The 21,173-nt window shown below is 42.5% G+C and overlaps 1 protein-coding gene across 3 annotated transcripts in view; it reads right to left on the reverse strand.

The window, feature by feature from the left end:
* LOC133403551 (voltage-dependent T-type calcium channel subunit alpha-1H-like) overlaps positions 1-21,173 on the reverse strand; it is a 59,943-nt gene that overhangs the window by 3,325 nt on the left and 35,445 nt on the right. For all 3 annotated transcript variants that reach the window (XM_061678486.1, XM_061678487.1, XM_061678488.1), the window contains 13 exons: positions 20,698-20,882; positions 19,164-19,290; positions 17,137-17,262; positions 16,967-17,056; positions 15,563-15,755; positions 14,980-15,131; positions 14,788-14,897; positions 13,794-13,927; positions 12,008-12,078; positions 9,689-9,767; positions 9,397-9,518; positions 7,029-7,304; positions 4,010-4,163 (listed from right to left, as the gene is read on the reverse strand). In XM_061678486.1, coding sequence (XP_061534470.1) covers positions 4,010-4,163; positions 7,029-7,304; positions 9,397-9,518; positions 9,689-9,767; positions 12,008-12,078; positions 13,794-13,927; positions 14,788-14,897; positions 14,980-15,131; positions 15,563-15,755; positions 16,967-17,056; positions 17,137-17,262; positions 19,164-19,290; positions 20,698-20,882 — 1,819 coding nt within the window. The remainder of the gene's footprint in view (positions 1-4,009; positions 4,164-7,028; positions 7,305-9,396; positions 9,519-9,688; positions 9,768-12,007; positions 12,079-13,793; positions 13,928-14,787; positions 14,898-14,979; positions 15,132-15,562; positions 15,756-16,966; positions 17,057-17,136; positions 17,263-19,163; positions 19,291-20,697; positions 20,883-21,173) is intronic.

Here is a 21,173-nt window from a genome sequence, read left to right on the forward strand (position 1 = left end):
CATACAAACAAACAACCATTCGCACTCACATTCACACCTACGGGCAATTTAAAGTCTTCAATTAACCTACCGCGCATGTTTTTGGGATGTGGGAGGAAACCGGAGTGCCCGGAGAAAACCCACACAGGCACGGGGAGAATATGCAAACTCCACACAGGCGGGGCCGGGGATTGAACCCCGTTCCTCAGAACTGTGAGGCAGACGCTCTAACCAGCCGATCACCGTCCCGCATAATAGTAATAATAATGTTATTATTAATACATAATAATAATAATTTGGATAAAAATATACATAAAATAAAAAAATTATGAATATAATAACAAATACTTTGAATAAAGGTACAACTACATTCTAAAAATTACAATTCAAAATTATGATGAAAAAATACATACATCAATAACAATTGATAATTGAATATAATGTGATAATTGTAAAATAATAAAAAATACAATGAACACATTTTAAAAGAAAAACAAAAAAATAGAATAAATAAATAAATACAAATAATGCATATAATCAATTCATAATTAATTATTAATTATGAAAATAGTGCACAACAGCAACAATACTACAACTGCTGCCACTACTACAACTACTACAGCTCCTACTACTACTATTGCTACTATTACTGCTACCACTACGACGACTACTACTACTTCTTCTTTTCCTTTCAGCAGCATCTTCTTCTTTTCCTTTCGGCTTGTCCCTTGAGGGGTCGCCACAGCGTGTCATCCTTTTCCATGTAAGCCTATCTCCTGCATCCTCCTCTCGAACACCAACTGCCCTCATTTCTTCCCTCACGACATCCATCAACCTTCTCTTTGGTCTTCCTCTCGCTCTCTTGCCTGGCAGCTCCATCCTCATCATCCTTCTACCAATATACTCACTATTTCTCCTCTGGAGGTGTCCAAACCATCGAAGTCTGCTCTCTCTAACTTTGTCTCCAAAACATCGAAACTCGGCTGTCCCTCTGATGAGCTCATTTCTAATTTTATCCAACCTGGTCACTCCGAGAGCGAACCTCAACATCTTCATTTCCGCCACCTCCAACTCTGCTTCCTGTTGTCTCTTCAGTGCCACTGTCTCTAATCCGTACATCAAGCTGGCCTCACCACTGTTTTATAAACTTTGCCCTTCACCCTAGCAGAGACTCTTCTGTCACAAAACACACCTGACACCTTCCTCCACCCGTTCCAACCTGCTTGGACCCGTTTCTTCGCTTCCTGACCACACTCACCGTTGCTTTGGACGGTTGACCCCAAGTATCTAAAGTCCTCCACCATTGCTATCTCTTCTCCCTGTAGCCTCACTCTTCCCACCCGCCCCCACCTCTCTCATTCATGCACATATATTCTGTCTTACTTCGACTAATCTTCATTCCTCTGCTTTCCAGTGCATGCCTCCATCTTTCTAACTGTTCCTCCAGCTGCTCCCTGCTTTCACTGCAGATCACAATGTCATCTGCAAACATCATGGTCCACGGGGATTCCAGTCTAACCCCATCTGTCAGCCTATGCATCACTACTGCAAACTGGAAGGGGCTCAGGGCTGATCCCTGAAGCAGTCCCACCTCCACCTTAAATTTGTCTGTCACACCTACAGCACACCTCACCACTGTTCTGCTGCCCTCGTACATGTCCTGTATTATTCTAACATACTTCTCTGCCACTCCAGACTTCTGCATGCAGTAACACAGTTCCTCTCTGGGTACTGTCAAAGGCTTTCTCTAAGTCTACAAAGACGCAATGTAGCTCCTTCTGACCTTCTCTGTACTTTGCCATCAGCATCCTCAAGGCAAATAATGCATCTGTGGTACTCTTTCTAGGCATGAAACCATACTGTTGCTCGCAAATACTCACTTCTGTCCTGAGTCTAGCCTCTACTACTCTTTCCCATAACTTCATTGTGTGGCTCATCAACTTTATTCCTCTATAGTTCCCACAGCTCTGCTCCCTTGTTCTTAAAAATGGGCACCAGCACACTTTTTCCTCCATTCTTCAGGCATCTTCTCACGCGCTAGAATTGTATTGAACAAGCTGGTCAAAAACTCCACAGCCACCTCTCCTAGATGCTTCCATACCTCCAAAGGAATGTCATCAGGACCAACTGCCTTTCCATTTTTCATCCTCTTTAATGCCTTTCTAACTTCCCCCTTACTAATCATTGCCACTTCCTGGTCCACACACTTGCTCTCCCTTCTCTCTCATTTTCCTCATTTTCCTCATTCATCAACTCCTCAAAGTATTCTTCTTTCCATCTAGCTAGCACACTACTGGCACCAGTCAACATATTTCCATCTCTATCCTTAATCACCCTAACCTGCTGCACATCCTTCCCATCTATAACTCTCTGTCTGGCCAACCTGTATAGATCCTTTTCTCCTTCTTTAGTGTCCAACCTGGCATACATGTCATCATATGGCACTTGTTTGGCCTTTGCCACCTCTACCTTTGCCCTATGTCGCATCTCAATGTATTCCTTTCGCCTCTCCTCGGTCCTCTCAGTGTCCCACTTCTTAGCTAACCTTTTTCCTTGTATGAGTTCCTGTACTGGGAGGTTCCACCACCAAGTCTCCTTATCTCCTTTCCTGCCAGAAGATACACCAAGTACTCTCCTGCCTGCCTCGCTGATCACCTTGGCTGCATTGGTCCAGTCTTCTGGAAGCGCCTCCTGTCCACTGAGAGCCTGTCTCACCTCTTCCCGAAAAGCTGAACAACACTCGTCCTGTCTCAGCTTCCACCACATGGTTCTCTGCTCTGCCTTTGTCTTCCTAATCTTCCTCCCCACCACCAGAGTCATCTTACACACCACCATCCTATGCTGTCTAGCCACACTCTCCCCTACCACTACCTTACAGTCGGCAACCTCCTTCAGATTACATCGTCTGCACAAGATGTAATCCACCTGCGTGCTTCTACCTCTGCTCTTGTAGGTCACCCTATGTTCCTGCCTCTTCTGGAAAAAAGTGTTCACTACAGCCATTTGCTTCCTTTTTGCAAAGTCTACCACCATCTGTACCTCCAAATTCCTTTCCTGGATGCCGTACTTAACCATCACTTCTTCATCGCCCCTATTTCCTTCACCAACATGTCCATTATAATCTGCACCAATCACGACTCTCTCTCTGGCTGGGATGCTCAGAACTACTTCGTCTAGCTCCTTCCAGAATTTCTCTTTCACCTCTAGGTCACATCCTACCTGTGGTGCATAGCCGCTAATCACATTATACATAACACCCTCAATTTCAAGTTTCAGCCTCATCACTCGATCTGATACTCTTTGCACCTCCAAGACATTCTTAGCCAACTTTTCTTTTAAAATAACCCCGACTCAATTTCTCTTCCCAGCTACACCATGGTAAAATAATTTAAACGATGCACCTAAATGTCTAGCCTTAGTGCCTTTCCACCTGGTCTCCTGGACACACAATATATCAACCTTTCTCCTAATCATCATGTCAACCAACTCCCGAGATTTTCCTGTCATAGTCCCAACATTCAAAGTCCCCACATTCAGTTCTAGGCTCTGTGCTTTCCTCTTCTCTTTCTGCCAAGTAACCCGCTTTCCACCTCCTCTTCTTCTTCGACCCACAGTAGCTGAATTTCCACCGGCGCCCTGCAACAGGTGGCGGTCATTGTTAACCCAGGCCACGACCGATCCGGTATGGATTCTTTAGTGAACGCTCATATTTGTTTGGCAGAGTTTTAAACCGGATGCCCTTCCTGAAGCAACCCTCTGTATTTATCCAGGCTTGAGACCGGCCTACAGTTTGCACTGGCTTGTGCCCCCCATAGGGCTGCATTACCACTCTGTCTACTACTACTACTACTACTAATAATAATAATAATAGTAATAATAATAATAACAATGATTTCAATCGTGTTGCTGTTAACCACTGTATCATGTAAATCCGAAATAAAACTAAAGTAAAAGTCTTTGTATATGGGAACGGAACATCCCTAAAAAGCCAAAGAAAAATAAAAATATACTTGAGGGGTGAAGGTTTCACCTGAGTAGCTGTAGGCCGAGTAGGCCTCGACGCCAACCAGCGGGTATGGCGGGCATCTGAGCGGCTGCTGGCTGTAGCTGTCGATGGGCAGCGACAGCATGCGGCCGATGGTCAGCAGATTGCAGTGGCAACGCTCCTCATCCTCTACCTGCACCTGTCCAGTCAGATCAAACGCAAATGAGCGTCACATGACATGATGAAGCCACAACCTGTTTCACACAATCCAGCAACTCCAAATGAGCTCTTGTTTCCTTCTCTTCTGCAGCCCGTTTAGGTAGCAAACTAATCAAGTCAAGAATGACCTGGGCCTCCATCCATCCATTTTCTACCGCTTTTCTACCGAGGTCGGGTCGCAGGGGCAGTAGCTTTAGCAGGGACACCCAGGCTTCCCTCTCCCCAGCCACTTCATTCAGCTCTTCCGGGGGGATCCCGAGGCATTCCTACTCTGAGATCCTCTCGGATGGCCGAGCCTTCTCACCCTATCTCTAAGGGAGAGCCTGGACACCCTGTGGAGAAAACTCATTTCGGCCGCTTGTATCCGGGATTTTGTTCTTTCGGTCACGACCCACAGCTCGTGACCATAGGTGAGGGTAGGAACGTAGATCGAGCAGTAAATCGAGAGCTTCGCCTTTCGGCTTAGCTCCTTCTTTACCACAACGGACCGATACAAAGTCCGCATCACTGCAGACGCTGCACCGATCCGCCTGTCGATCTCCCGTTCCATTCTTCCCTCACTCGTGAACAAGACCCCAAGATACTTGAACTCCTCCACTTGGGGCAGGATCTCATCCCCAACCTGGAGAGGGCACGCCACCCTTTTCCGACTGAGGACCATGGTCTCAGATTTGGAGGTGCTGATTCTCATCCCAGCCGCTTCACACTCAGCTGCAAACTGCTCCAGTGAGAGTTGGAGATCACGGCTTGATGAAGCCAACACAACCACATCATCCAACTACCGGAGACAAATTCCTTGTGTGTTTTGGACATACTTGGCAAATAAAGATGATTCTGATTCTGATTCTGATTCTGATCTGCAAAAAGGAGAGATGCAATACTGAGGCCACCAAACCGGACGCCCTATACGCCTCGGCTGCGCCTTGAAATTGTGTCCATAAAAGTTATGAAGAGAATCGGTGACAAAGGGCAGCCTTGGCGGAGTCCAACCCTCACCGGGAACGAGTTTTTGCTTCAGCGACCACCAAAGCTGCATTCCGCTTGGCCAGCCGGTACCCATCAGGTGCTTCAGGAGTCCCATAGACCAAAAAAGCCCGATAGGACTCCTTCTTCAGCTTGACGGCATCCCTCACCGTTGGTGTCCACCAACGGGTTCGGGGATTGCCGCCACGACAGGCATCGACCACCTTACGGCCACAGCTTCGGTCGGCCGCCTCAGCAATGGAGGAGCGGAACATGGTCCACTCGGACTTGATGTCCCCCGCCTTCCCCGGAACATGAGCAAAGTTCTGTTGGAGGTGGGAGTTGAAACTCCTTCAGACCCTCACAATACGTTTGGGCCTGCCACGTCAGACCGGCATCTTCCCCAACTCACCACCAGGTGGGGATTATTTGACAGCTCCGCCCATCTCTTCACCCGAGTGTCCAAGACATGCGGCCGCAAGTCCGATGACACGACCACAAAGCCGATCATCGAATGGCGACCTCGGGTGTCCTGGTGCCAAGTGCAAATGTGGACACCCTAATGTTTGAACATTGTGTTTGTTATGGACAATCCATGATGAGCAAAGAAGTCCAATTACAGAACACCGCTCGGGTTCTGATCGGGGGGGGGGGGGGGCGTTCCTCCCAATCACGCCTATCCAAGTCTCACTGTCATTGCCCACGTGAGAATTGAAGTCCCCCACCAAAACGATGGCGTCCCCAGCGGAAGCGCTCTCCAGCACTCCCTCCAAGGACTCCAAGAAGGGTGGGTATTCCGAACTGCTGTTTTGTGCATAGGCACAAACAACAGTCAGGACCCGTCCCCGCACCCGAAGGCGGAGGGAGGGTACCCTCTCGTCCACCGGGGTGAACCCCAACGTACAGGCGGCGGCGGGGCAATAAGTATACCCACACCTGCTCGACGCCTCTCACCGTGGGCAACTCCAGAGTGGAAGAGAGTCCAACCCCTCTCGAGAGGACTGGTCCCAAGCTGTGTGTGGAGGCGAGTCCGACTATATCTTGTCGGAACGTCTCGACCTCACACACCAACTCGGGCTACTTCCCTGCCAGAGAGGTGACATTCCACGTCCCTATAGCCAACTTCTGTAACCAGGGATCGGATCGCCAAGGTACCCGCCTTCGGCCACCGCCCAGCTCGCACTGCACCCGACCCCTATGGCCCCTCCAACAGGTGGTGAGCCCATGGGAAGGGGGACCCACGTTACGCTTTCGGGATGTGCCCGGCTGGGCCCCTTGGGTGCAGGCCCGGCCAGCAGGCGCTCGCCTTCGAGCCCCACCTCCAGGTCTGGCTCCAGAGGGGGGCCCCGGTGACCCGCGTCCGGGCAAGGGAAACCTAGATCCATTAATAGTTTTCATCATAGGGGTATTTTAGCCGTGCTTTGTTTGGTCCATCACCTAGGACCAGTTTGCCATGGGTGACCCTACCAGGGGCGTGAAGCCCCAGACAACTTAGCTCCAAGGATCATTGGGACACACAAACCCCTCCACCACGATAAGGTGATGGCTTCCAGGAGGGGCCTCAGTTGCTTTAAGCCATAAACAATCAACATTCAAATTTGACACAACTGATCAATTCCTAATGCTAATTTTAGTTCCAGTGGCAATCAGTTTTGCATCCCGATTAGGATTTCATCTCAGTTCTTTCTCGACATGATTAATCAACATCAATCAATTCTTAATGTTTATTTTCATTTGTGTTTCAAATTGTACTGCATCCCGTTTAGGCAGTAAATTAGTCGGGTCTGAATAACTTGCCCTGTATTCCGGTTAGGGCCGAGCAGCCGCTCAGTTGCTTAAAGATATGACGAATCAACACTCTATTTTGCCATTAATAACAGACCTGCGTGGGCGCGTCACCGTTGGGGGCGGCGGGGTCCCCGCCCCCCGATGCGGCGCTGTTCCTGCGGGCGGCCTCCTCGCGCTCCCGCCTCTCCTCCATCTCCTCCAGCTGCGCCTCCTTGTTGCTCTCCTCCAGGTGCTTCATGAGGACGGCCACCACCACGTTGACCAGCACGAACTGAGCCGTGAGCACGAACGTGACGAAGTAGACGGGCGAGATCAACGGCAGGTAGGTGAGGCAGTGACGGTCCTCTGGGCGGCAGTCGCGCAGCGTGTCCTTAAACGCATCACGAGAGGCACAAATTGCCACGTGTCAATATTGGATAAAACAATGAATCCACAAATATGATCATAATGATTGTAATCACAAATATTAGGTGCTAAAAAAACTGTGATGACTTTAATTCATATTCTATGGTCAACCAGTGGAACTGTTGAAAAAATGTAAATTGCTTGGAACTGTTAAAAAAAATCTTCCAAAAAGGAAAAAAGTACAATGAGAGAAAAAAGGAAAATAAGTGCTTTGCAAATTTTAAAAAGGAAAATAAATGTTTAAAAAGGACAAGTGGTAAAAAGTAAAAAAAAAACAAAAAACGGTTAAATAGTAAAAAAAACAAAAACAAAAACAAACTTCAAAAAAATACTTTTAGGAATATTTTGAACACAAATGCTTAAAACCTTTTGCTAACTTAAACCCGAGATCATGTCTTTAAATACAAACTGTAAATTGTGTCAAGTAGAGAAACGCTTGTAAGAATGCACAACATTGTGCTTCCAATATCGTCCAACGGGGACGCAAAAAGACCTTGAGGCTGTGGAACAATTGTCTCTTTGTCCTCTATTATCAGCTTTTATTTTGTCCTCTGCTTAACGCGCCTCCTGTCTCATAAACTACGCTTAGCTGCGCATGAGCCTCACAATCTTCCATCTTCTTTAAAGACGAGACAGGTTCGACAATAACCTTTACATTTCTGATGCAGTTGTCCCCGCTGGACAGGGGGAAAAGCGTTGATCTATAGAGAGCCGCCACATATATTGCCGCTGACTATTCGATTTGCTTTGTTTCATATTCACACCTGCATGTATAGTATGTATAGAAAACGTCAAAATGCTTACATTTTTTTTGTTAAAATAAGAAATGTAAAAAAAAAAACAAGTAAAAAAGTGGGAAAACTATAAAAGTTAAAAAAAAAGGTAAATGTTTGGAAAATAATTTTAAAAAATTAAAATAAAAAAAAAAGTCCAAAATTTTAAAATAAATACCCAAAAGCTTTTTAAAAAATGTAAAAAAAGTTATAAATATATATAAAAAAGTAACGATTTTAAGTTGAAGAAAATGTAAAAAAGCTATGGAGAAAAAAGGGACAAAAATGAGAAAAAAAAAAAAAATATATATATATATATATATATATATATAATGCAAAACCAAGTGAAAAAAATTATATACTCATAAATAAACAAATGAAATGAAAACATAATGCAAAAGTAAACCAAATGTAAAAATAAATTACGTAAAAAATGTTGCACAATAATGATAAAGAGATTATGTAAAATTATCTCAAAAATATAGTTACATTTCTTTTCAAAGAACCAAAACATTTGCAAAAATTCAAAAATATTAAAATTATGACAAAAGTTTCAAAAACAATGAAAACGTTTTTAAAACTTACATTTAATTTAAATGTAAAACATAAGTACAAACAATTCAAACAAATTAAAATATATTCTGAAGACTTTTGCCAATTTTCACCCAAAAGGATGTCCATCCAATAAATAAAATCATTCCATCCATTTTCTGTACCGCTTATCCTCACATGGGTTGCGGGCGTGCTGGAGCCTATCCCAGCTATCTTCGGGCGAGAGGCGGGGTAGACCCTGAACTGGTCGCCAGCCAATTGCAGGGCACATAACCTATCTGCAATTTTGAGTCGTCACTCAACCTACCACCCATGTTTTGGGGTTGAGGGAGGAAACCAGAGTGCCCGGAGAAAACCCAGGACAGGCACGGGCAGAACATGCAAACTCCACACAGGCGGGGCCGGGACTTGAACCCCGGTCCTCAGAACTGTGAGGCAGATGTGCTAATCAGTCGTGCACCGCGGCGCCCCAAAAGAAGAGGTGCTTCAATGCAAATTGTAAATTGTGTGGCGTAGGGGGAAAAAAAGTGCACCACATTGTGCTTCCAACATCCTCCAACGGGGGTCGCAAAAGACCTCGAGACTGCGAAACAATTTTCCCGTCGCCCTCTATTGTCACCCGCTCTTATTGCGTCCTCTGCTTAACGTGCCGCCTGTCTCGTAAAGTACGCTTAACCAACCCGGCCCGTGAGCTTCCATCCTGATTAAAGCCAAGACGGCTGAGTCAATCACCTTCATGATCCCATTCCAGTTGTCCCCGGTGGATACTCGAAAGAGCGTGAGGAAGGCCATACCGAAGTTGTCGAAGGTGGCGTGACGGCTGAGGCCCTCGCACGGGTTCTCCTCGGAACACTCTGGAAAAGAACCACAAGAAACGCCTTAGAACAATGGTGGGTGGGGAGATGAAGGGGAGGTTATGGCGGCGTGGGGGTGGGGTGTTGGGGTGGCTAAAAGTGACATAATTAATGCATGTAACGCAACAAACACACATCAGCGTACTGTACCCATGCACACACACACTAACCCAGTTTTCCAAAGAGCTCAACTCCCAGAGCTGCATAGATGAAGAACAGCAACATGAAGAGCAGACCCAGATTCCCCACCTAGACGGATATACAGTATACACACATACACATACACACACACGCACACACACACACACACATATACATGTATACAGTGGCCCACACATAAAAAGAAAGTATACACACACACAGAGAGAAAGAGAGAGAGAGGCGTACATAAAGCAGACAGCGCGAGCGTGCTAAACTAAGTTCAAATCCCGAAAGATACGTGTAGCTCGTTGATTGGGAAAACAAAAGGAGGTGCACGAAGGCCCCGATGGACACATAGTGATGATGGATGAGCTCACGTGCTTTGTCCCCTTTTAGGTAAGATTCTTTCAAAGATCGCACAAAGATGAAAAAAAAGGGACCCAAACTAGAAAAACAAAGCATAAATGGTAAAAAAAAGAAAGAAGAAAAGCAATGTAAAAAAGTAATAATGTCAAAATATATAATAATAATAATAAAAATATGACATTATTATGATTATTATATATTCTGACATTATTACTTTACTATTATATTTTTAAAGACTTAAAAATGAAAAAATATATACACAATAGATTAAAATATAAAACATTTCACACAAAAAATGCACAGAAAATGTGAACATTTTTAAATAAAAGCATGATGTCTTCAAATATTTAAAAATGTAATACAGTTTCACATGATGAAAAACTAAGTGAAAATAAAAGGGCATTAAAATGAACTAATATAACCAATGTTCAACAGTACAGAAAGTACATGTCCAAAAAAAAGTTTCCAAAAAAGCTCAACCCAAAAAATGCTTAAAAGGTTTTTGAAAATGTAAAATACATTTAACAATTAAAATGATAGAATTAAAATGGGTGAAAAGGACTTCAAAGCTTGAATTAAAAAAAGAAGAAGAATGTAAAAATAAAACAAAATCCAATACAAAGTTTAAAAAGGCTAATATTTGAATGATTTAATGATCATTGAAACAACTTTTGAAATAAAATACAAATTTTCACCCCATCCAGAACCCTTTTTGCATCTTTTACCTGGGAACCACCAAACTTCGCAATGGTGCTCTTTTGAACTTTCTCCATTCTCCTTCTCATACAAATATGAAGAGAAATATTTCTGCTTGCAGTATTTGTTTCTCATTATGGAAAGATTGTTACACTTGAATATCACCATTAGGAAAATCCGGCAAATGCTGTTAATTCCCCCTTGCAAACATTATCAACGTGACACTTTTACATGCTCCCAAAGCTCTTTAGAGTGTCCTTCCTCCATATTTCATAACAAATACGCAGTGACTGTAGCTATTATGCAAAGGTAGAATGACTTCATTTGCCATCCATCAGTGTACGCTTCTGATTATGCGTGAAAGAAAACGAGAAAAAGGAACCGAACTGAAAAGTGACTCATAGTGCCAGAGCCCATAAATCATGAAATAAGGACGCAAAGGACAGTTTTTCCAAAGAAAAAGTATATTTGTCAACATTTTGGCCTTTTGCCTCCACTCAAAAACGACTTTGCGGAATATATTTTTTAAAAATCACTACATAAGGTGACCAAAAATGTTTTGTTTTTTTAATTTTAGATTTTCTTTTATGCTTTTTAGCAATTTTGAGTCACTGAAGGAAAATTCAGTTTTTAATTAAGATGATTCAAATGGTGGCCACAATTCAAGTTAATTTTATCTTTCAGATGTAAATAACACAAGAATGTCTATACTGTAGTTTTAAGTAAAAAATAAAAATTTAAAACATTTAAGAATTATTTTTAAATGACAAAAAACTTTAAAGAACTTTGGAAAAAAAAGTAAAATAATAAAACCTTCCTTCCATCCATCCATCCATACAAACAAACAACCATTCGCACTCAGATTCACACCTACGGGCAATTTAGAGTTGTCAATTAACCTACCACGCATGTTTTCGGGATGCGGGAGGAAACCGGAGTGCCCGGAGAAAACCCACGCAGGCACGGGGAGAACATGCAAACTCCACACAGGCGGATTGAACCCCGGTCAGAACTGTGAGGCAGAAGTTCCAACCAGTAATCCACCGTGCCGCTATGATAAAACCTAGTTGCCGAAATATAACTTTTTCCTTTATTAAAAAAATCAACAAATGTAATTTTTTAAAAATACATTAATAAATAGAATAGAATAAATAGAAATACCCTTTTCTTGGAAAAACAAGACGCTTTTCTCAAAAAAAAAAAAAAAAATGAAAAAGTTATTGTCATAACAGTAAAATCTTCACCTTTCCTATTCGACCTGCTTTGCGAAAGCATGTTGGCGTTACCTGAGGCAGCGCTTGTATGACCGTGTCCAGCAGAGCTCGCATTCCCGTGGCCATCTTCAACAGCTTCAGAACTGCAACACGGCGGCGCCACAGTGCAGTAAGTATGTGTACTCCTAGGGCCTGATTCACTAAGATCCCAAATAGCGGGCGCTAAATTGCGTGTTCGCTTGAACAGATCATGCACGCTGTTGGCAACAGGTGTAAAAGTGGTAGAGGCCACCGAACTTAAAAGAGGGTTTTGCACTTTAGGGCTGATGGTTTTCCCCAGGAAAAATTTGGGAGAGAATCCCAAGTGCAAAAGGAATACTCAAGTGGTGGAACTGGAAGTGTTAGTGGAAGACAAACAAACACATTACTGAGTTACAGAAAATAAATTGATAGGTCCGATAATTTTATGGAAACCAGGAACCGCGTAGAAGCCATGTATTGTTTGATTTAACTCATCCCGAGTGCGTGGCTGATGCAGTATGTGCCCTGCCTGCGCAACATTGCGTTTAAAACTTGGGACAGCACGCCTGGAAATCTGTTGTGGGAGAGGCCAGCACCAATTGTTACAGTGCCTTGAAATGAGGTGGACACAAGGAAATGCAGTGGTTGCAAGGAGTTTTGTCATTGTTGATATGGCATGACTCCTTCTTGTGACTGGCTCCAATCAAGCCTTAGTTTCTTCAGGAGCTCCAAAATTGCTTTGCTCAATAGACGATATGTCATGATCATTTTTGTTTCTGGCATTTAAACAATGTTGACACAAGCAAAAAAAGTTCTTCCTGTCACCTCTATTGGTAAAGGAAACAATTCTGAACTCAGCCCGGTGAGACGGAGTCAAAATGAACCAGTTATGAAAAGGTTTTGGTCGACGACGTCAAGGGTGAATTCGTCCCTCGTACATAAGACACCACTTGTATTGATACGGTATATAACTGTGTGTTAAGTTTGATTGTCCACTCTCAAAGCAAAGCGTCTGTTGTGACTATTTCGTTTTCGGCAGGATTTGGAAGAAAGAAATCAGTGCTGGCTTCTCCCTGATTTGCGCGACACTGCTAAAACACAGCCACGGCAAGGTAAGATTTCTTGCCATTTATAATACATTTGCAGTCTCATGAAGCTCGGAGTGGTCTAAATTTCCCCTTGGCACTTGCGGAGTCACAATCAAATATTCTTAGAAATGATTATTCCATCGATTAATTGAATAATCGACAACAAATTATTTTGCATTAGTTTATTGTAAAATCTTTTTTTCTGATTACTGTGTATTGTTAACATATCAGAAAATAGTCAAAACAGTTTTTTTCTCATTGTTTTCCCAAGTAAAAGATGTTTGCAAATGTCTTATTTTGATTAAACACAAAAGATAATTCGCCTGCTATCATGAAGAACTACAGAAATCTGAGAATATTTACTGTTGAGCAGCTGAAAACAGAGGATTTGCACAATTTTAAATTAAGCAATGGCTCTAAAAAATGAATCATTGATCAAAAAAGTTGATTAAATTGAGGCTCGATTATTTGTTGGTTAATTGATGAATTGTGGCAGCCGTAGCTGGCACCGCTTTGCATGTGTTTTGCACCTGCCTTTCAGACACGCTATTCAAAGGCACAAAATCAAAGATTGCAATTTAGCAGACATAATCTTGGTTGCGCACGCTCAATAGATTATCTTCCACATCTGTTTGTATGAGCAATAAAGTTTAAGACCGTTTTTGCAAGCCCAAACCTTTAGTAAATCAGGCCCCAAACATTGCTGTTTTCGTTGTTGCTTGAGTGTGTTGCTGTGTTCATGTGCGTACCTCGCGTGATCCTCAACACCCTCATGATGCGGATGATGGTGGGGTTAATGGGCAGCGAGGCGTTCAGGTCGATTTCTTCCAGCGTGATTCCCATGATGGACAGCAGCACGATGGCCAGGTCCAACTGGTTCCATCTGGAAAACAAGCGCACAGTCAGGGTTTTTACATACAAAAAAGAACTTTCTCCTTGTAATATTGTGGTGTTTTTTTCCTAAGAAAAAAAAAAAAAAGTCTTATTTCTTGTCGTGTGACTTTTTCTCTCAAAACATTACAACTTTAATCTCATATTATATTTTTTTTAAAAGTTCACTATTTTGTTTTAGTATTACAACTTTGATTTCTCCAAAAGTCCACCTTTTTTACTTTTTTTCCACCAAGAAAATACAACCTTAATCTAATTATATTATAATTTTTTTCCTCAAAATATTACAAAATGGTTCTTTTTCTTCCATCCATCCATCCATTTTCTGAGCCGCTTCTCCTCACTAGGGTCGCGGGCGTGCTGGAGCCTATCCCAGCTGTCATCGGGCAGGAGGCGGGGTACACCCTGAACTGGTTGCCAGCCAATCGCAGGGCACATACAAACGAAACAACCATTCGCACTCACATGCACGCCTACGGGCAATTTAGAGACTCCAATTAATGCATGTTTTTGGGATGTGGGAGGAAACCGGAGTGCCCGGAGAAAAATGAATGGGACCATGAAAAAAAAAATACTTGAATCTCATAATATTCCAAGTTTTTTCTTCCAATGTTACCACCTGATTTTTGTATTATATCTGCCTTCTTCTTTTTGTATACTTAGTAATGTAACAAAACAAAAAAAAATCAGTAAAACATATTACTTTTTTGTCCTCATATTTTTTTAAAGGTAAGATCCAATGCAGGGACTGAGAAAAATACGGATGCTGTCGTTGAAGTGGCGCAAACTGACTCGCCCCTGGCAACCCGCGCTACGTCACAAGGTGAAAAATGCACGCGGGAGTGTTGCTACCTTTCTTTGAAAAAGCGACGAAGGCCAAACGCGATGAGCTTGAGGATGGCCTCGATGACGAAGACCACTGTGAAGATGTAGTTGCAGTACTTGAGGATCTCCACCAGGTACTGTTTGACACACACACACACACACACACACAATGAATGCCTGTAATGTATGTGATGAAAGAGGGGCTGTTGCTGTGGTTACCTGGGGCTGGTTGTAGTGCTCCATGCTCATGGTAAGCAGGTTGGTCAAGATGATAATGGTGATGAAGAGGTCCAGGTAGTGGCTGGTGCACACGCTATGGATGGAGCGACGCAGCGGAGAGTAGTCGGCGTAGTATGGCTTCTCCAGGGCCTCTGCGCACACATGAACACACACACACACACACACACACACACACAGGGCTAATGAAATGCTTCAGAGAGGGACAAAAATTATATCTAAAGATAATTAGAATTTTTTTAACTGTCCCTAATTTTTTAATTGTCCCTAAATAAATGTTTAAAACCAGACAGCTCTTTAAGATTAAATGCCACTGTATTCGACTCCAAAGTTAAATACAACAGAACTGCACTACGGAGATGATTCTTTGGCACACCACTAGAAGGAACCCGCATTTCACTAGTGGTACTTGTAGCACATTTGGAGAATCACTGCGTTAGAAAACTGAAAAAAAAAAAAACCGACATGAATTACAAAATACCCATTGTGAACCACTTGCTAAATTTTAATTGACGCCGGCAATACTGGCAACAAGTTTATTATATTGTGGTTGAATTGAACTCACTGCGTCTCCGCTTCTCCAGACGCCTCCGTCGCTTCTCCTCGCGGAGTCTGGCCTCCTCCTCCTCCTGCTGCTGTCGACACTTATGGAAGTTCTCCACCACCACGCCCACAAACATGTTGAGCACGAAGAAGCTGACGATGAGCAGGAAGGAGATGAAGAAGAGCAGCATCCACGGGTTGTTGTTGCGGATCGGCTGCCAGATAAAACAACGAGACAACGGGAGTCCCGAGTCAGCAGTGAAAGTGCCACAGCTGTCACTGCACATCTATTTATCAGCAGGCTTCTCTTTTTTCTTCTTCCCTTCTCCTAAAATATCCATGCTTTTTTCTTCTCTTTGAAATAAACAAGATAACACAACACTGTCAAATCTAAGGCACTACAGTTACTTCCACGTTAATAATATATTACATATTACTAGTTAATGCAGGGATGGGCAATGTATTGCCCTGCCCACCGAACATTTATATTATCAAGAGTACAAGTGTTATAATATTGCTTGCATTAATTTATAAATGTTTTCTAAAATTGGTTTATAAATATATTTATTATTTTTTAATGCATTTATCTCATTACACAACTTGATCTTTTATCTTAAGTAATAATACAAAAAATATGAGTAAAAGAAGCACTTTTACATGTACATTTAACCTTTTAATTTGATCAAATAATTGATTATCATCAAATCAATATTAATGTCTTATCATCAAACAATTTTAAAAAGATTTTTTTTCAAAATGCTTTCATCTCCATCCATCCATTTTCTGAGCCGCTTCTCCTCACTAGGGTCGCGGGCGTGCTGGAGCCTATCCCAGCTGTCATCGGGCAGGAGGCGGGGAACACCCTGAACTGGTTGCCAGCCAATCGCAGGGCACATACAAACAAACAACCATCCGCACTCACATTCACACCTACGGGCAATTTAGCGTCTCCAATGAATGCATGTTTTTGGGATGTGGGAGGAAACCGGAGTGCCCGAAGAAAACCCACGCAGGCACGGGGAGAACATGCAAACTACACACAGGCGGGGCCGGGGATTGAACCCGGGTCCTCAGAACTGTGAGGCTGACGCTCTAACCAGTCCGCCACCGTGCCGTCTGCTTTCATCTCATTAAATAAATTGCTGATTTTAAATAAATAAATAATACAGTTGACGTACATTTTTAACTTTTTATTTTATTAAATGCATGAATTAATAATTTATTATCAAAACAAACTGATGAATTGGTGAATTGAATTGATTTGATTAATTGAGCCATTTTTTTCAGAAATGTGTTACTTTTTTAAATGTTGTCTTTGTATCTAATTGAATAATTTGGTCATTGATTTATTGTGAATTATGAACTAAAGATATATTAGTCAAATAAAGAATTGTCTTGCGCGGGTCTTTGATGGGGTCTTTCCTACCTGCTGGTCCACAGCGACAGCGTCAAGGCCGTCGTACATGATGCTGACCCAGCCGTCTTTACATGACAGCACAAACAGAGACATCAGGGCCTGCAAGATGGACATTTACATCAGTGTGTGTCTATGTGTGTGTATGTGCATGCGCGTGTGTGTGTGTGACTGTGTCACACCTGTCCCAGGTTGTCAAAGTTGTACTTCCTGCGTAGCCAACGGTGTCCTGCATCTAAGCACTGAGTTTTGTTGGCGATGTTGGTCACGTTGTAGCCGTCACAGTGGAAGAACTTGCCTTTGAATAACTGTACAGGCCCACACGCACACAAACACAGATGCACAAACACACACACGCACTATATGTATCGCATAATATCATAGAATAGATAAGTGGAACGACACTTTTATCTTTGGCTGTAGCCCCTTAAAGGCCAAGAAGCATTGAGCCACACCTCATTGTAAGTAAGACAGTAGACCAGTAGATTAAAAATAAATAAATAAATAAATTAACTCACTGAAATTATTTTAATCCCTCAAGTGAGTCAATCCGGTCATGATAATCACATTCAAATTAAATTAAAATGAATTTTAAAAAAACCGGAACTGATATTATACTGGAATGCCAGTGTTAAGATAATTATCATGGTTTTATTTATTCATTCATTCCTCTTCCATACTGATTATCCTCACTAGGGTCGTGGGCGTGCTGGAACCTAATGATTGTAATTATTTAAAAATCTGTAAGAATAAATAAGTCTGATAGTACAATTTTTCTGACTTTATTTCTATAAACAGTTAATTGATTTCAAGCTATGTTTTGTTTCATCGCAATAGAAGTCAATCATTTCGCAATATGAATTGTATCATATTGTATTGCAATTAAGAGTGAATTGGACCGTGATCAGAGTTGACTCCGATCACAATTAGAGTGAATCGTATCATAATTTGAGTGAATTGTATTAGTATTCCGAATGACTCATATCGTAATTGGAGAGAATTGCATCATAATTGGAGTGAATTGTATGGATTCATGTTGTAATAGAAGTGAAAGTGATTTGATTCTTGTGGTAATTGACAAGAATCGTATTGTAATTAGAGTAAATTCGTATTTATTCAGATTGCAATTGGAGTGAATCGCATAACAGTAGGAGTGAATTTTGTCAATTCATAATCTAATCATAGAGTGAAGAATTAGAATTAGAGTAAATTGTATCAATTTGTATCGTACGTGGAGTGAATGCGATTGAATCATATCGTACTTGGAATGAATCGTATCATAATTGGAATGAATTGTATTCATTCATATTGTAATTGGAGTGAAATCGATTCGATTTATATAATAACTGAAGAGAATTGTATCATAATTACAGTGGCTCACATTGCTTCGTCTCATATTAATGCTAAATCATATTGATTTGCATCATAATGGTAGTGAATCACATGGATTCGTTTTGTGAACGGAGTCAGTCACGTCATAAGGAGAGTCAACTGTGTTCTAATTAAAGGGAATTGTATTCAAATGATATTGTATCACAATTGGACTGAATCGTATCGTAATTGTGATTTTAGTTGATCGTATTGCAATCGGAGTGGCTCATATGATAATCCATCCATCTATTTTCCAAACCGCTTCTCCTCACTAGGGCCGCGGGCGTGCTGGAGCCTATCCCAGCTGACTGGACGAGAAGCGAGGTACACCCTGAACTGGTCACCAGCCAACCGCAGGGCACATATAAACAAACAACCATTCACACTCACATTCACACCTACGGGCAATTTAGAGTCTCCAATTTATGCAGTGTTTTTGGGATGTGGGAGGAAACCGGAGTGCCCGGAGAAAACCCACGCAGGCACGGGGAGAACATGCAAACTCCACACAGGCGGGGACGGGGAATTGAACCCGGGTCCTCAGAACTGTGAGGCTGACGCTCTAACCAGTCGGCCACCGTGCCGCCCTAATACAACTACTTCGCCTTAATTATTACAAAAAAATATATATACTGCCCCTGTATTGGGATCAATACCAAATCTAGCAGTAGAGCGCAGCACTCGAATGTGATGCTTTAGCAGCACCTCATTTGCATGTTCCCATCGTTTTCTGTTTCATTTGTAATCCTACACCTCATTTGTCTTGAAGCGGTCAGTATTTTAAAAGCCGTGTGAACACACACACAAAAATGCATATACGCGTTTCAATTACGTTTACCTGAACCCCCAGAATCCCAAACACGATGAAAAAAGCACAGCAGATGAGGACGATGTTCCCGATAGGTCTGAGTGATGTGATGAGCGTCTCCACCACCAGTTTCAGACCCGGAGCCCGACTGATTACCCTGAAACGTGAACACATACGCTTAGCTTCAAGTGACAACATTCGGTGCGCTCAAGTCGGATATGCGTCACGGCAATGTACAGAGGAAAAAACATATTTTTGGCTTTCCCATACTCAAAATAATGGCTCAGTAGAGCCCATGGGAGTTTTTGTTTGTTTGTTTTTTATTGTTTTGTTTTTTTTAATTCGACCCGATTCATTTTTTATTCGACCCGATTAATTCGATTCGAATTAATTTTTAATTAAGTTTCACATAACATGATGAAGTTTGGTAGGCATGTCTCTCACAAGGAGACCCACAAAAAAGGCTCAATGAACCGTGCCTGAGAAGACACAGGACGTCTTTTATTTTGGCTTAAAGCGGCCATTTTTGTTTTGTAGGGGCCTCCGTTTTGTAAACTTCAAGTCCTGAAGCCAATTTCATTGAGTAACATGAAATTTGGTAGACGTGGCTATTATGAGTACAGTCACAAGAGAGTCAAGAATCCACGTCTGAAAAGACCTGTACAGGAAGCCTGCCATTTTCGCTTGAAGTGGTCATTTTTGGGACATTTTGGTCATTTCCCGGCGTCCTTCAAAGAGGATCTCGTAGGATTGCTTACATGTTTGGACCACGTCTACTAAAAATATGGGCAAGAATATGGAGAATTTCAACACGCTGGCAGAGCATGTCAGCAAAATGTGATGACTCCCTCTGAAACGCAAACCTCTAATAACTTCACAATACAACGCAGTGCACCTCCCAACTTTCGCACGACCCGAACAGGTGTGGGGATGCTTTCCTCGCAACAATTTTTATGGAGACATTATGTCCCCCAAAAACTTTTTACAATGTTCCCCTTCTCCAGTTTTTATGCCACTTCATATCACCACATGGTGTGAGAGTTACTTATTGAGGAGATTGACAAAATCTTCAAGGTGGCATTTTCACCATACACACCAAGTTTGACTAAAACCTTATAGGAGGCAACGCCGAGTTTCCTTTTTCGAGCGAATCCTCAGAAACTTTGACACCATGTTCTTGCCATGTACTGCTAAAATCTTTGGCAATTTAGTGTCAACTATCTGTCTCGGACAACTGGGGTTCATTGGGGTCAATTCCCTAGTCAGAGTTCGTCAAAATACATGTCCTGAAATTCGTCCAAAAAGGCTTCTTCAAACCAAAATCTGTGAAACTACTGTCAGTGTCTAATTTTGAGTGTGTTTTGGAGCATTGTGTTGAAGACTCCTGAACTACATACATTCTCACCATGATACACAAGCTTGCAAAAATTGTCGAGTTTTAGAGCACGTTGAAACCTCCAAAAAGGTGGTTCAGAAATGGCATTTTGGCACTCAATCGGAATCGGAAACTCTACAGTAAATGACAGTAGAGATAGGTAGGATAGATGGTCAGACAGACTGGCACCTGAGCGGTCGCAAGGTGCGCAGCAGCCGCAGTACGCGCAGGATGCCCAGGATTCGATTCCCACCCGCCGACACCACAGACACCAGGATGTCCACCAAGGATACAAAAACCAGGACCCCGTCCAGGACGTTCCAGCTACTCTGCAGATACACACCCTTGCCGAAGTACATGCCCATCGCCACCACCTACACACAAACACACACACACACACACGCACGCACACAAAAGAGCCAAGCAACAACGGTCGGTAACACTTCTAGTGAGGTTACGTGATTTAGGGCCCCCGAATGTGACAGATTTAGGGTCCCACAACACATGAAAAAAATGTTTGCACAAATAAATCACATTAGTTCTGATTCCTGACTTCTGATTTAGCAAGTCCATCCTTGGTACATTTTTTTGTGATTTAGAACCCCCAAATGTGACAGATTTGGTCTCCACACCAATGGCAAAACCTCCTTTTCTGACTTGTGATC

This window comes from Phycodurus eques, chromosome 6, assembly GCF_024500275.1.
Source record: "Phycodurus eques isolate BA_2022a chromosome 6, UOR_Pequ_1.1, whole genome shotgun sequence".
NCBI lineage: Eukaryota > Metazoa > Chordata > Actinopteri > Syngnathiformes > Syngnathidae > Phycodurus > Phycodurus eques.